This window comes from Mustela erminea, chromosome 15 (assembly GCF_009829155.1).
Source record: "Mustela erminea isolate mMusErm1 chromosome 15, mMusErm1.Pri, whole genome shotgun sequence".
Taxonomy (NCBI): Eukaryota; Metazoa; Chordata; class Mammalia; order Carnivora; family Mustelidae; genus Mustela; species Mustela erminea.
This window is the reverse complement of record NC_045628.1, coordinates 9,557,033-9,570,723: the sequence shown is the minus strand read 5'-3', so window position 1 is coordinate 9,570,723 and position 13,691 is coordinate 9,557,033. Positions and strand designations below refer to the sequence as shown.

The 13,691-nt window shown below is 35.6% G+C and overlaps 1 protein-coding gene across 4 annotated transcripts in view; it reads right to left on the bottom strand.

The window, feature by feature from the left end:
- FGF14 (fibroblast growth factor 14) overlaps positions 1–13,691 on the bottom strand; it is a 595,595-nt gene that overhangs the window by 120,773 nt on the left and 461,131 nt on the right. For 3 of the 4 annotated variants that reach the window (XM_032315400.1, XM_032315403.1, XM_032315401.1), the window contains one exon: positions 4,705–4,815. In XM_032315400.1, the coding sequence (XP_032171291.1) occupies positions 4,705–4,815 (111 nt within the window). Of the gene's footprint in view, positions 1–4,704; positions 4,816–10,207; positions 10,215–11,908; positions 11,914–13,691 lie in introns of all 4 variants that reach the window. The other variant, XM_032315402.1, reaches the window with a different exon arrangement.

Here is a 13,691-nt window from a genome sequence, read left to right as displayed (position 1 = left end):
GTGATGAAAGGAACATGGCAAGCCATGGCCATAGATAATTACACCTACAGGAATACTCAGAGGAGTGTCTATGGTTCAGTGGATATTAGCTTTCATGATGCAAACTAATATTGAGCCATCTTCCATGGGATTCTAGGGGCTTATGTTATAGAAGAATGAGGTTTATGCTTGCTCACTTCTATTTGTAAAACAGTAAACAGGAGTGGGAATCATTGAGCAGTTATGAGGTACTTGTGTCATTGTAATTCAATATTCCTTCTTCTTGGGAGAGTCCCCTGGCCAATTCCCTTCTTGGCCAGAACTCCTAGACTGTCCCATCTTCCTTATTTGGAAAGGATGGGCACCATAGAACAATTTCTGATTGATACACAAAAGTTTTAGAGAAAAAAAATCACAATTACACGACTGTCCTTGAAAACCATTCTAACTTAACCATTCAAACTTAATTATTCTCATCTTTATATACTCTTAATAGTACTTATAGGTGCCATATATTTGATATAAGCCAGATGTTATAATTCTGGAAAGTAAGAACATATGAAGTAACCAAAATAATGTGGTATAGGAAAGAGAAAAATTATAGATGATAGTCTAAAATGATCATATAAAAAATACATTTTCCTTAGGAATTTGGTTGGGACCTGAATTATAAAATGTCAGTTGTTATCATTTACAGAATGATAATACAAAGTGAACCCATATAACTACTTCCTGTGGAAGTCTGTTCAGAGCTGACCATAAAGAATTCATGGTGTTAATTAAAACATTAATTGAGGCATCATTTTATTTTTCTATTCCTTTTGTATTTTATGTAATTATAAAGCCATGTCACAAAGTCTAGGGAAGTCAGAACAATAAAACGTTCATGATACTTTGTTCGTTCCGTGGGACATTCTAGTTTTCCACATAATAGTGATTTTCAATCCCGGCTATACTTTAAAACTAGCTGTATTCATAAGAGAGGACAACCCTGCCCAACTGCGGACTAATTAAATTAAATAAAAATCTCTGGAAGAGAGGTTGGGGTTTAGGGCATAAGGAGTTTTTTTTTTTTTTTTAACTTTTTAAAAAAAGTTCCTCAAATGACCCTAAAGGACAGCCAGAGTGAAAATCACCAACCCAAGCCCTGTGGGTTGGTGGTCCCTGTGAGTGATGGGCAATTTTTACACATCAAATTATCAGGTAGGAATTTCTAAGGTGAGAGATCTTGGTGCATGTGAGGTTTTAATATTGCTATAGTTACTGGCATATTGATATTTCTATAGTCATATTCCACATAGAGCATTTATTAAGTCTGGTAATGGGAATGATTAAATTTAAGTGCAGGAAAACCTCGTGGCATCCCCAAAACAACTGGGGGGAAAGAAAATCACCTCTTAATCAAATGCCATAGTTCGTGGTAAGGCTAACTTTAGCAGATAGATGGGAAGCTGTATGGGTTTTAAACAGATACACCCCTGAAAATGAATCTGCTGATGAAGTAATCTGGGGGCTCATTTCTTTCTGTGAAAGATCTTTCTAGGGCACATGGAAGCTAATAAGAAGCGATCAAGTTGCTACAGTATCTTCTCTATTTGGACCAATCGTCCATCATCAACCATCGTCTTACCATTTTTCCTCCCAGAAATTTCTAGATCTCAGGCTGGAAAACCCAGGGAGGACTTTAGTGCTAGGCTCACCTGCCTGCTGGCCTGTCTCTCTCTTCTCAAATCATCTGAAAATTTTGACAAAAGGCAGCTTCGTAGGGTGGTTCTGACAATACCTAGTTCTTAATAAGCTCATGTTTAGCTGTGGGAAATGAGTCCAACTCAAATCACGAAGATTTGAAGGTTCAATCCTCAGTTTTGGTGTTTGTAACCTCTACTGTGGCATCATGGTGACTCTTAGGGCATTTCTCTCTCTCTCTTTTTTTTTTTCCTACTTATAGATGACTAATTCTTATTTTGTATTCAAAGAATTATCAAAAATCTAAAACACATGCATGAATTACTACATCACACCCTAATGCAAACCAAAGGGCAATGTCCCCATGAGGACCTGGCTGCCAGCATTTTTATTGCCCCCCCCCTTTTACAGAATATTGTTCACAGTTTATGGTTTTCTCAAGACTCATAAGACTGCTATAATGAACCAGAGAAAAGGAAATGATCTTAAATCCCACCTAAAAAAAAGCTGTGTTTTTCAATTGCAAAGGTGATGGTACCCAAAAGTAGAGTTAATTAGTAACTCCTGTGGCTTTTTATAAAGCTGTTGTATTCCTGCCATGTTTTATTAAATTTTAGGGTCATGCAATGTTTATAGCCTTTTGAGAAGTGAATCTCTACCTCACCTTGTTTTGCTCTCTTTGCTAGGTCTTCGCAACTGTTGAAATGGTAATAAAACTAACCTAATGAGCTAAATGTGCACAGAAAGTGCAGTGTAACTTGTAAGAAAAGCAGCTGCGGCCCATAGTGGCCCTTGAGTGCGAGCACTACCATTTGGTTCTGGTTTGCTCGGACACAGGAGCTGCTGCTCCCGCTTCATTCTTCACCAGCATTTAAGGGGGATGAGAGAGGATTCCAAGTGTGGCTCCAAGATTCCTGTTCCTTCTAATACGGTTACATAGCAGGAGAAAAGACGCCTTACACATTTAGAGAACAGAAGGTTGTATCTCTTTCAGGGTCTCAGCTGTCCAGTGTAGTATTGAATATGGTTCAGATAACCAGACACAATGTGTGTGCGTATGATGTCTACATCTGCACATTCACAGTTTAGAAAATACTGTGCTGCTGATCCAGTGCTGAAGCAATATGCTGTAGAAGACAGCATCTACCTAACACTTCTTAATTCAGTATTGATTTCTATCATTTAAAACAACCAACTTGTTTGGCATTACAAAAAAACAAAGAAGAAGGTAGAAAAGAAATGCATAAAATCTTTGAAAGAAATTATTTTTCTGAGAAGTCCAACTAAACAGCATTTTATATAGCTATGGTTTATTTCCTTTCTTGAAAACTTTGTCATAAGGGATGGCCTTAACCTCTAGGTCAGAATTTCCTAATTCTTGCAGGTATCAGAGTTATGGAAAACTAGTCCTCACTCTCAGTCGGACTTTTGCTGAAGGAAATCAGAGACCACTGAAGATATCAGAACTTGTGAATCTCGAGAGTCCATAACCCCACAAGTCTAAGACATAAGAAAAAGAGAATGCCTTTTGTCAAAGAATGGATAAGGAGTTCAAGATAGAAGAAAATGAGCAGACATACATGTATTATTTTGAACCAGAAGAAACTGACATCTTTTATTGATCAAAGATGGTCAAGTCCTTACACTTTCAAAAAGTTCAACCTAATGGCAAAATCCCAAGTAACCAATGGTTGACATCAGTTTTATGAGTAAAAATAACTTCTCTTTCTTCCTTGTGCTTGAATTGCTTTACCTTCTCTTTCTTTAAATAGGAGGAAATAACAGTGACAAAGAATCAATGAACAAATATGATAGAGAAAAGTTTAAAAGGACAAAAGGGCAACATAATAGACACAAAGAGAGAAAAAGATTAGAAATTGAAAAGGAGAAAAACACAGACAGACAGGAAAAATTTAAAGTTGAAAGAAAAATTTTAAATGAAGTAAAGTCCAAAGTCTAAAAAGTAAACACAATGGCTGGAAAATACTGACATTACACAGAGGGACACCAAATGCAAAGGAAGTCTACTTTGTGTTATTAGTTATTCTTCATGCTATTGAAAATTTGATTACTAGAATTGAAAACAGAAAGTGCCCATAATTTGTGTATTCAAATCCTCCCTTCTTTTCATGGAATGATGCTCTGTAAATGAAGGGTAAATGCTAAATGGTTTAAAAGATTCATATCCATTCCTGATCCACTAGTAATATGTGAATAAGTATTTCCAATAAAATCAGTTTTGCTTTTCATTGATTCTCCTGAGCAGTAGAAGGTGTCTATTTTAGAACTGACATGCTAAATTAAAAGGAATCTAATGCCAGTATAAACAGGAAATGGGAAAGGAACACACAGACAATTGAATAAAGAGGGACACCAGAATGAAAATACAAAGAAAAGTTATATATTAAAAAATAGTAAAATGAAGACAGACACTAATACAATGGAGGGTCAGTGGTTTTTCAATTAAAGACAAATCATCAGAGGCCCAGTTCTGTAAAGTAGTGAAACATTTTGTACAATGTATTTAAACGCACAGAGCCTTCATGTCCTCTCTCTAAAAAAGATACTATCTTTTCTTGTTGAAGACACATTTGAAATATGACATTTCTATTCTTTGAAACAACTAATCCTTATAGCTCTTTAATTTCCACAATTATCATTAAAAAGCTACAGGTTTGATAAAAATATTTCCAAGGTAAACATGGATTCGTCTTTCATCCAAATGCACTAGTGTACTTACTTGACTTTAATGAGATGAAAGTAACAACAATGCTGGATCTGCCAATTGTTTTGAGAAAAAAAAAAAAAGAGAGAGAGAGAGAGAAACGGATTATCTTAAAATGACAGGCTTTGTGTGTTGCTCTGCTCATGTTTTCATCCACATGGTCTCAGTAAAACGGTGGATGGCCTTCTAGTGTGTAACATTCCCAAAAATGAACCAACGTAACAGGTATTTGTAAAGGTAGCTTAGGCAGTCATTTATGTAGCAGTGTATGTTCTCCCGACTGTGTTAACGGGAGGCCTGAGGTCGTCACTTACTAGAATTAGTGCTGTCATCCTTCGTTCCATCGAGAGCTCCATCGGGGTGCATTTGCAAGTAGTAGCCTTGCCTGCAATATAACCTGGTCACTATACCCTTGAGCTGGGGATCTGAAAGGCAAACATAGTTATCATAAGCCTCACAATGTGTCACAACAGAGTTTCTTATTTCTTTTTCTGATTCTTTTTTTTTTTTTTTCTTTTTCAGAAGAGGGCATTTGATAGAAGTAGCACCTTTGATTCTGTGTCTCCCAGATTCCTCTGTATTTATCAAACCTGGCACATACTAATCATAGAAGGTCAGAAGTTGCATGTGTCAGCTGCAGAAAATGGGTCATTTTATAAAACTAACATGTGGATTTAAATGATTAATTAGAACAATTAAGCTACCAAATCTATTGGTGTAATTTTAGTTAAATCCTGAACTAATTAGTTGAATATCATTCAGGATGGCCATACAAGAGTTTTGCAAACTTCTGGTTCTAAGAAGCCTTTAATAAGGCTTTTTAATGGATTTTTCTTTTTTATTTAATTTGACCAGTAATCCCAAAAGGTGAAAAACCTGTATTTTTTTTTTTTAAATCAAACTAGCATTTTGATATGCATTCTTAGGAAGAAAAACCTCATTATGGAGAATGTTTCTTTGATGTCTAAAGGGTCACTGTCACTGGCATGGGAGCATCTGGTACTTATGCATGACCCATAGAAAAATGAGAAAGTTGATTTCTAAGTTCAGGGTAAGACACAACAACGAACCTTTGCTATGAGATCATCTCTGTGACCATGATCCAGACAAATTAGACATATTAAACTGATGTATATCTAAAAAGGAGAGTGAAATTATTTGATTTGATTCTTAACCAAAAAGGCCAACGATAGAGTACAGTGGGAGTTTATTAAAATGAAAAGGGAAATTATATGGTAACAGACTTCTTATTTGATGCATTGAAAAGATAACCAGTGGAGTGACTCAGGCTTTACAAAGGGCCAGTTGTACCTTTGAAAATAAATATTTACATATGGCTTTTCAAAGGTTATCCTCATGTCATGACTGGATTTGATATTGGACATCGTAGTCCTCACCATGGCAACTGGCACCTCTTCACTACTGCTGAACGGGACTTGCAAATGTGATCAGATCATGCTATCAAAACAGTAGATTGGTACAGAACAATGAAGTCGACCATCTTGTAATTGACAGAAAATTTGTGGATTAGCCAACAGGTAAAAACAAAAAAATACACATGCCAAAAAAAAAAAAAATGTTGTTCTAAACCAGAATACCCTTAGCTTTTTGTTTAATGCTCAAAAAATTAAAGAGAATGTCAATATCTACTGTCACGTACATATGATAGAACTAATAATTTCAAAAATAACCTTATGGTACACAGATTTTCTTTGAAGTTCATATGAGAATGAAGAAAATCTGGGGAATAATGCATGAACACCACAGCATCACATCAGTCTGACTAAATATAATAGAAGGTAGATGCTTCTAGAAGACAAGGATTAAAAAAAAAATATGAGTGATTATTGGGATTATGTGACATTTGTTCCTTATTCTGTAATATATACCTTTAAAATTCACACACAATTTTAAGGTGTGCATTAGTGGGAAAATTAGCCTTGTGCCTTAGTCCACCCATTTCTCAGTAAAATTGGGCTACTGACTCTAAGTATCAAGGACTTCTTTTCTTATTTATGCTGCAATGTATTTATGCTCATCACTGAAAATAAGTGGCATGGAAAAGAAGAGAGCAAAGGTAAAAAGGCAGGTTCTTAATTGTCATGATGACATACAGAGGATTTCGGAGATTTATGATTCTTCTGTAAAACCTTTATGTTCTGAATGACTTACTTTTAAATTCAACATTTTAGCTTACTACATCTTCTAGACCTGAATTAAGTAGGTCAGGCAAGGCAGTACAAGACATACAACCCCCACAAGCTCCCTCACACTTTAACAAAAAGAACATTTTTTTTTTTTCCTTTTCTACGATCAAAAAGACAAGGGATAACAGGTATCGGTAAGGATGTGGAGAAAGGGAATCCTTGTGCGTTGTTGGTGGGAATGCAAATTGGTGCAGCCATTGTTGAAATAGTATGGGTTTCCTCAAAAAATTAAAAATTGAACTACCACATTCAACTGATCCAACAATCCCACTTCTGGTTACACAGCCGAAGGAAGTGAAATCAGGGTTTTGAAGAGATATCTACACTCCCATATTCACTACAGCATTATTCACATTAGCCAAGATGCAGAAACAACCAAGTGTCCATTAGTGACTGAATGGATAAAGAAAATGAGGTATCTATATACAACAGAATATTATTCAGCTTTAAAAAGAGGGAAATTGTGTCATTTGTGACAACATGGATGAAACTAGAGGACATAAGACCAGGTGAGCTCTTCGTCATGACACCTGATTTCTGATAAGCAAGTATAAGCTAAATTCAAAACTGTGTTTTTGAATTCTCACTAAATTTCAAAGGAACGAGATGAAATTGGTATCCATGTATCAAGTTTCACATTCTTTGATGTCTTCTCTTTAGAAACCATAATAGCATTGTGCTCTTCTCGGGTGCCAGGCACTGTTCTTAGTACATCGCAGGATTAACTCATTGAACTCATCACAAATTACTTAACGGGAAGCCCACTTTGAAGAGGAGGAAACGGAGACAGAAAGATGGAGTCATTGACAAGCATAAAGCCGATAAGTGCCCAGCTGGGGGTTGAACAGGATCCTGCCACCATAACCACTAAACTAGGTGGCCTCTGGAAGTTGAACAATTGACTATAACTTTAAAAAAGCCTAAAATAAAATGCAAACCAATCTTTTTTTTTTTTTTTTCTCTTAAACTAGGTTTTTAAAGATTAACCATGGCTGTATCTAACCCAAATCCTGCACACTTGGAGCTGGATCTGTGATTTAAGACAACATGAAGTTGGAATCAAAGTGCTTGAAAATCTCTTCTACTATCTGCCCCACTTTGTCGTTGGCCACATCTCCAATAAATCTCCACCGGTGCAATCCTCACCGAGGTTGCAGATCTAATCCTGTAGGCTTAAACTCGTCTAGTGTCCTTCTCCAGAAGGTACTCGTAGCCTTGACTAGGAGACTCATGTGAACTGTCTCAGCCACTCACATCCACACCGCACTTGCTTTTGTCATTCCACTGAACAGTTGCCTGATTCCTGCAGATTCTGTCTTCACAATCTCCCTCCCTTTCCCCTGTTCTAGCTTCACCACGGGACGCACTGCAGCCCTTCCTGGCCTCTCCTAGGTGGTCATCCCATGGGCAGTGCGCTTGTTCCAATCCAGCAGATCCAGCAACATGCAGTGAATCACTCACACGCCCCACAGCAGTGGGGCCCCATCTTACCTGACCTGCCTGGTTTGAAACTGCTCCATGCCAACCTCTGCTCGTAGCCCAGCCTGGGTCCCTGGGGGCTGTCTGCAAATATCCCATTATCTCTCACATCTTCCATGTCCCCTTTACCTAAGCACACCTGCATAAAGATGCCTTCTTGCCCTTCTGTGCACAGACACCCACATGCATTCATCTTGGCACACTTAACTCCATTTCCTCCTTCTCAAGTTCAGCTCCATCAACTCTTCCTCTGAGGCACTTTTCTGACCCCTCAGATGAGTTCAGATTCCTCCCCTGAACACTTCCATGGCAGCATTCTTCATAAGCATTACTCATTTTTAAAATATCAAAATTCTCCATTTTGAAATGATTTTACTACAGTAAAAGTTACAGGAAATAATACAACCTACATCTATGCACCCATCATGCAAGTTAACAAGTGTTAGTGTTTTGCTTTATAATTCATGATTTGAATTTCATGTTTGTTTGTGCAATAGTATGATTGACATCTGTTTCCAAACTCTACTGTAAGTTTCGTGAAGAAAATCGAAATGTATGATATTGCTCACCATTACATCTCTAGGGTCTAGATAAATAGGAGCTGGGCAACATATGTTTTTTGAATGAATGTTGACTGTGTTAGAGTGTAATTTATCTAGTAATTTCATATATTGCTAATAAAAACTTGCAAAAACAAGAAATCCAGGATGGCAATAAAGTCTAAAAATTGTCTAAAACTAATTGTACTTGCTAGATTTCTAACTTACAAATAAGTCTTCAGTGTTATAAACTTTTTTGTACTGACATATGTATATATCACATGAGCATGACTATGTAAAAAATATTATCCATGGGAGAAAATATGGGAAAGAATACATCAAAATGTATAAAATAAATATATTTTGTTGGTTACTAGAATATATATTTCTCAACATTTTATTATTTAAAAGCTCTTGTATAATTTTATAATGAAAATGCAGATTTAATAATAATGCCTTTTGGCAAAGAATGTGTAAAGATAACATTTCATACATACTTGCAAACGATATTGCATACATATATGCAAATAACCTAATGCATATTACTGTTGTAGATTAATTGGTGCCCCAAATTTTCAAGGATTCCACATATTAGTTTCTCTTTGTGTTTAGTCACATACCCACAAAACCTTCACTATGATCCTCACTTATAAAACTGGCCATTGTGTAATGGGGCCATTTATAGCTTGAGGTCACTCTTTCAAATAATTAAAACAGAAGAAAACAAAATCTTTCCTCGAAGTCCAGAAGTACGAAGCTAAATAATCATAATACAAAACAAAAGAAAATGAAACAATTTTCCTGAGAAGACAACCATATCAATTATATGTGGTCAGGCAAAGGTATGACTAAGTTACTGGATCTACTGTGTAGAGGACAATCTCCACAGTCTTGATTCTCAATTAATAACTGAAGGAAAATAAGTATCTGAAATCACTTGCCTATTTTTAGCTAGCCATATAAAAATGCAAAAATATTTTTCAACTCATAAAACTGTTAGAGTTCTTTATTCTTTCTTAAAATACTTACGTATTCAGAATATTTACTCTGCTTAAGAAAATATGAAAACTTTGTCTTAATTACCCTTTTTCCTTGTATTTTCTCTTTTGTTATGCTTACTATATAACATACTTTACTTGACATTCTACTAAAAATATTTTGAGGATACTCCTTGTCTGAAACTCTGTACTATGTTCTCTGACATTAATTAAAATAGAAATAATGAAAGCTAATGTGCATGCATTTCAAGAAAAAAATGTTTCATGATATATTAGCCTCAACACTCAAAACTGAAAGAAATGCAAATCAGTTCAAATGCCTTCAGATATAAGAAAAAATACCCAACAATTTTAATTAAAACAATCCCTCTCTCAGAAGTGGGTTCATTTAAGTCAATCACTGTCACAAATTGTTTTCATGCAATGTGCAGACTGACAAAAGAGAAATCGGGATAATCCTTAGAATGATGGATATATTTTTAATCATTATTTAAATTGAAAAAATGCACAATATGGCATGTGTTTTTATATAGCAAATATAAAAATGTATATACATCGCACATACCATGTTTTTCTACACATAAATCTCGGTACAAGTTGGCTATCAGTGCAGGTTCTTAAGTGTCACTCCTCTATTAGCTATGGAAAAATCACATGTTTTTTTACAGGGTAAAAAGCCACTTTTGGAATAGACATTTCCGTGGCAGATCTAATTAAATTTTGGCACTCCTAGTAGCAGAATATAGCATTGTGAATAATTTACCCAAAGCCATAAATTATCATATAATTCAGCCATAAAAATAAATCATATCAGGAACTTTTCCAAAGGGCTAAGAATAAAAGTGGGGAGAGGACACTAGTAAAATGATGAATAAACTAAAGGTATGTGAAACCTGCTCTATCTTTTTGTTAATGCCATCCTAAGGATAGCATTCAATTTCCTCTGGAAATTGCCCTCATACTACCTCAAGGGCCTATCCTTCTAGGAACCTTGTTTCAGCTATTTCAGAGTGGTCCCCTAATCTACCACCCAATCCAATGCATTACTATGTCCGTTCAATTTTAACTGTTGATTCTACAGCCTAGAACACACTCTCCACCTCTGCCTACCAGAACCTTATGCTTGTAGGTACTAGAGATAGAATCTCACATAAAAACAAACAAACAAACAAACAAACAAAACAGTTTTTGCCCTCAAAGAGCTTGCTATCTACTCGGAGGGGTAAGGAAAAACATATAGTATGGTTTTGTGCCAATTAGTCATGTCTGAAATTACTGGGTTTTTGTGTCTTCCCGTCCTGTAAATACATTATAAATCCCTTGCTACTTTGCATCATATGTTATTTAAAGTAGCCTATCACTATGCTTTGCACAGAGAAGCCCTTCAACAAATATCTAATGACTGAATTCATTTTGTCTTTAAAAGAATCTATATATAAGCCCTAAATTATATTCAAGGCAAGATTTATTTTGTGTATCTTATTTAAGAATTGGAGGAGCAGGGTATGCTTGGAATAAAGATAAATGTGTGTTTTGAAATGGAAACACCAATAATTTTTTGAAAAATTGTTTTCCAAAACTATTTTGCCTCCCTCAGCAAAATCACTCCTAATGAAGTGTATTAAGGAAACAACAGTGGGTAGAACCTTTTCTTAGGGAAAATATTTGAGAAGTTGACTAAAGGGAAGGCATGCCATATTATCCTACTCAATATTTGACCCTCAGCTCCAAGGAACAGACAGACTAAGAGTGGTTCTTGGGATCCCTAATCCAGGGTTAAACTTTCCTAGCTTTGTGAATATCCAGTGTCTACAAGCTCCAAATAAGAAGCATATCTTCAGAACTCAGTTGAAAGCATCCCCTTCCAATACGGTTTTTCAAAGAGGTTCTCTAATTGCAAGATTCTAACATATTAGAGACACATTGGTCCTCTTATGGCCCCAACATAATTAGCATTGGATAATAAAATCTAAAAATGTTGGATCTACACTTTCCCTTTATATTCATCACTTACAAAGATGAATAATTATTAAACATTGTGTTTTCTGGTTTCTTAACTTATTCCTTCTAAATTGTAATTATGTATTTAAAAAATAAATTATAAATATTAATTATATAATTGCAAAAGACAATAAGAATTCTTGTGTGTATTTTAAAAAGAAAAGGATGTGGGGTGCCTGGGTGGCTCAGTTAGTTGGACATATGACTCCTGATTTTGGTTCTGGTCCTGATCTCAGAGTCGTGAAATTGAGGACCTCATTGGACTCTGCATTGGGCGTGGGGCCTGCTTAAGACTTTCTCTCTCCCTCTGCCCCTCCCTTGAATACTCTCTGTCTTCTTTGTCTAAAAGAAAAATATGTGTCCTTCAGTGACAACATTTGGGATTCAAGTCATCATTATTATCATTACACCTAGAGAAAGCTTTGTTGATAATATATTCTGTCATGGAGTCCTAATTTATGAATGACTGCATTTCCTCCTGGCCAGAACACATAGGTGCATATACAAAGAAGCACTATACCCTGTCTCATTCAGTGTGCTGATGTGTCACTCTGTGTGGCATTGGCAGCACTCACAAATATGAACACATTATTTATGTTCAGACTCTTCACCAAAGATATCAAATACTAAAAGAAACTTAACACTACTTTGAGGGTATTTTATACCAACTTCTTTACATTAGTCTAGGTATCAGGAACAATCATGCTACTAGCTGACTGAAACCATAATGTTTCCTAGATGTCCAAGCAAATGGCTAAACATTTTACTTAAATTTTCAAATGCTATTGTCATCGTTGGAAGAGTAGAATCAGAGATCCTTCAGTTTAGTTGCTATCTAAATGACATATATTTTTTTAATTCTTTTTTTTTAAGATTTTATTTATTTATTTGACAGACAGAGATCACAAGTAGGCAGAGAGAGAGGAAGAGAAGAGGCTCCCTGCTGAGCAGAGAGCCGAATGTGGGGCTCCATCAGGACTCTGGGATCACGACCTGAGCCAAAGGCAGAGGATTTAACCCACTGAGACACCCAGGCACCCCTATTTTTTTAATTCTAAATATACACTTGGTATTTGTGTTCCTAATGTTGTTTTCAAATAAGTATCTCAGAGAAGTGTTCAAAGTCTTAGCAATATATTTGCAATAAGTACTCTCCAGTTAAAATATCAGAATATTCCATGCTTAGTCAACAAGTCTCCAAATGTTCAATGATAAACTTCTATTTCTTAATTACAGGATTTTTTAACTAAGAAAACTACTATTGGCAAAAACTGCTACAAACCTCCTTTGGAATTCTTAAATCTCTGCCATCTTGAACTACTCACAAGTTGGAAAGTGAATTTATGATTTTTTTCACAATTATGACACACACATACACACACACACCAAATAGCAAAAAGTGGGGAAAAATTTTTTACTTGCCTCTTAAATGGACAAAATCACATTCTTTACTGTGATAATCCTTTCACTTCATGCTGCTCAACCAAAAAGCTATCCTATACTAATTATAAGATAAAATATAATTGTATATTATAAATATTAATCATGCCTCTCACTATGTTCTTCATAAAGTTTGAGGTTAATCAAATGTAACTGAATGGCTTGAGGAACAAAGGTCCAAGAGTACTATTAACATTTGCTAATATTTTATAGTCGCATACTATTATAATGAACAAATTTCAATGTTGGAAATAGGACTGAAAAAGAATATGAATGCTATGTGAACCATAAATCATAATCTGAAAGAGCTTAATAATTATGAAAACTTTCTTTAAAGAGTGACTTCAACATCTTAACAAGGACCAGAATTACCCTTTCACATGAAACAATAAAAAATTGACATATTGAATTTTGCAAGATACTGGACATTAGGGAATAAAAAACAGTAGTCCTTCAGATGGGAAATAAATGAGGTGAGTCCTATTTCCTGAGAAAGATCCCAGAGCATGTTGAAGGGAAGGTAGCCCAGTAGACTTTCTAAATTGAAGAGATTGAGCTGAGAGTCTGGGGAGACCAATGTAGATGGTATCTAGAGTACTGGAGAAGAGAGAGCTTCTAGAAGAAAGAACTTCTGAGA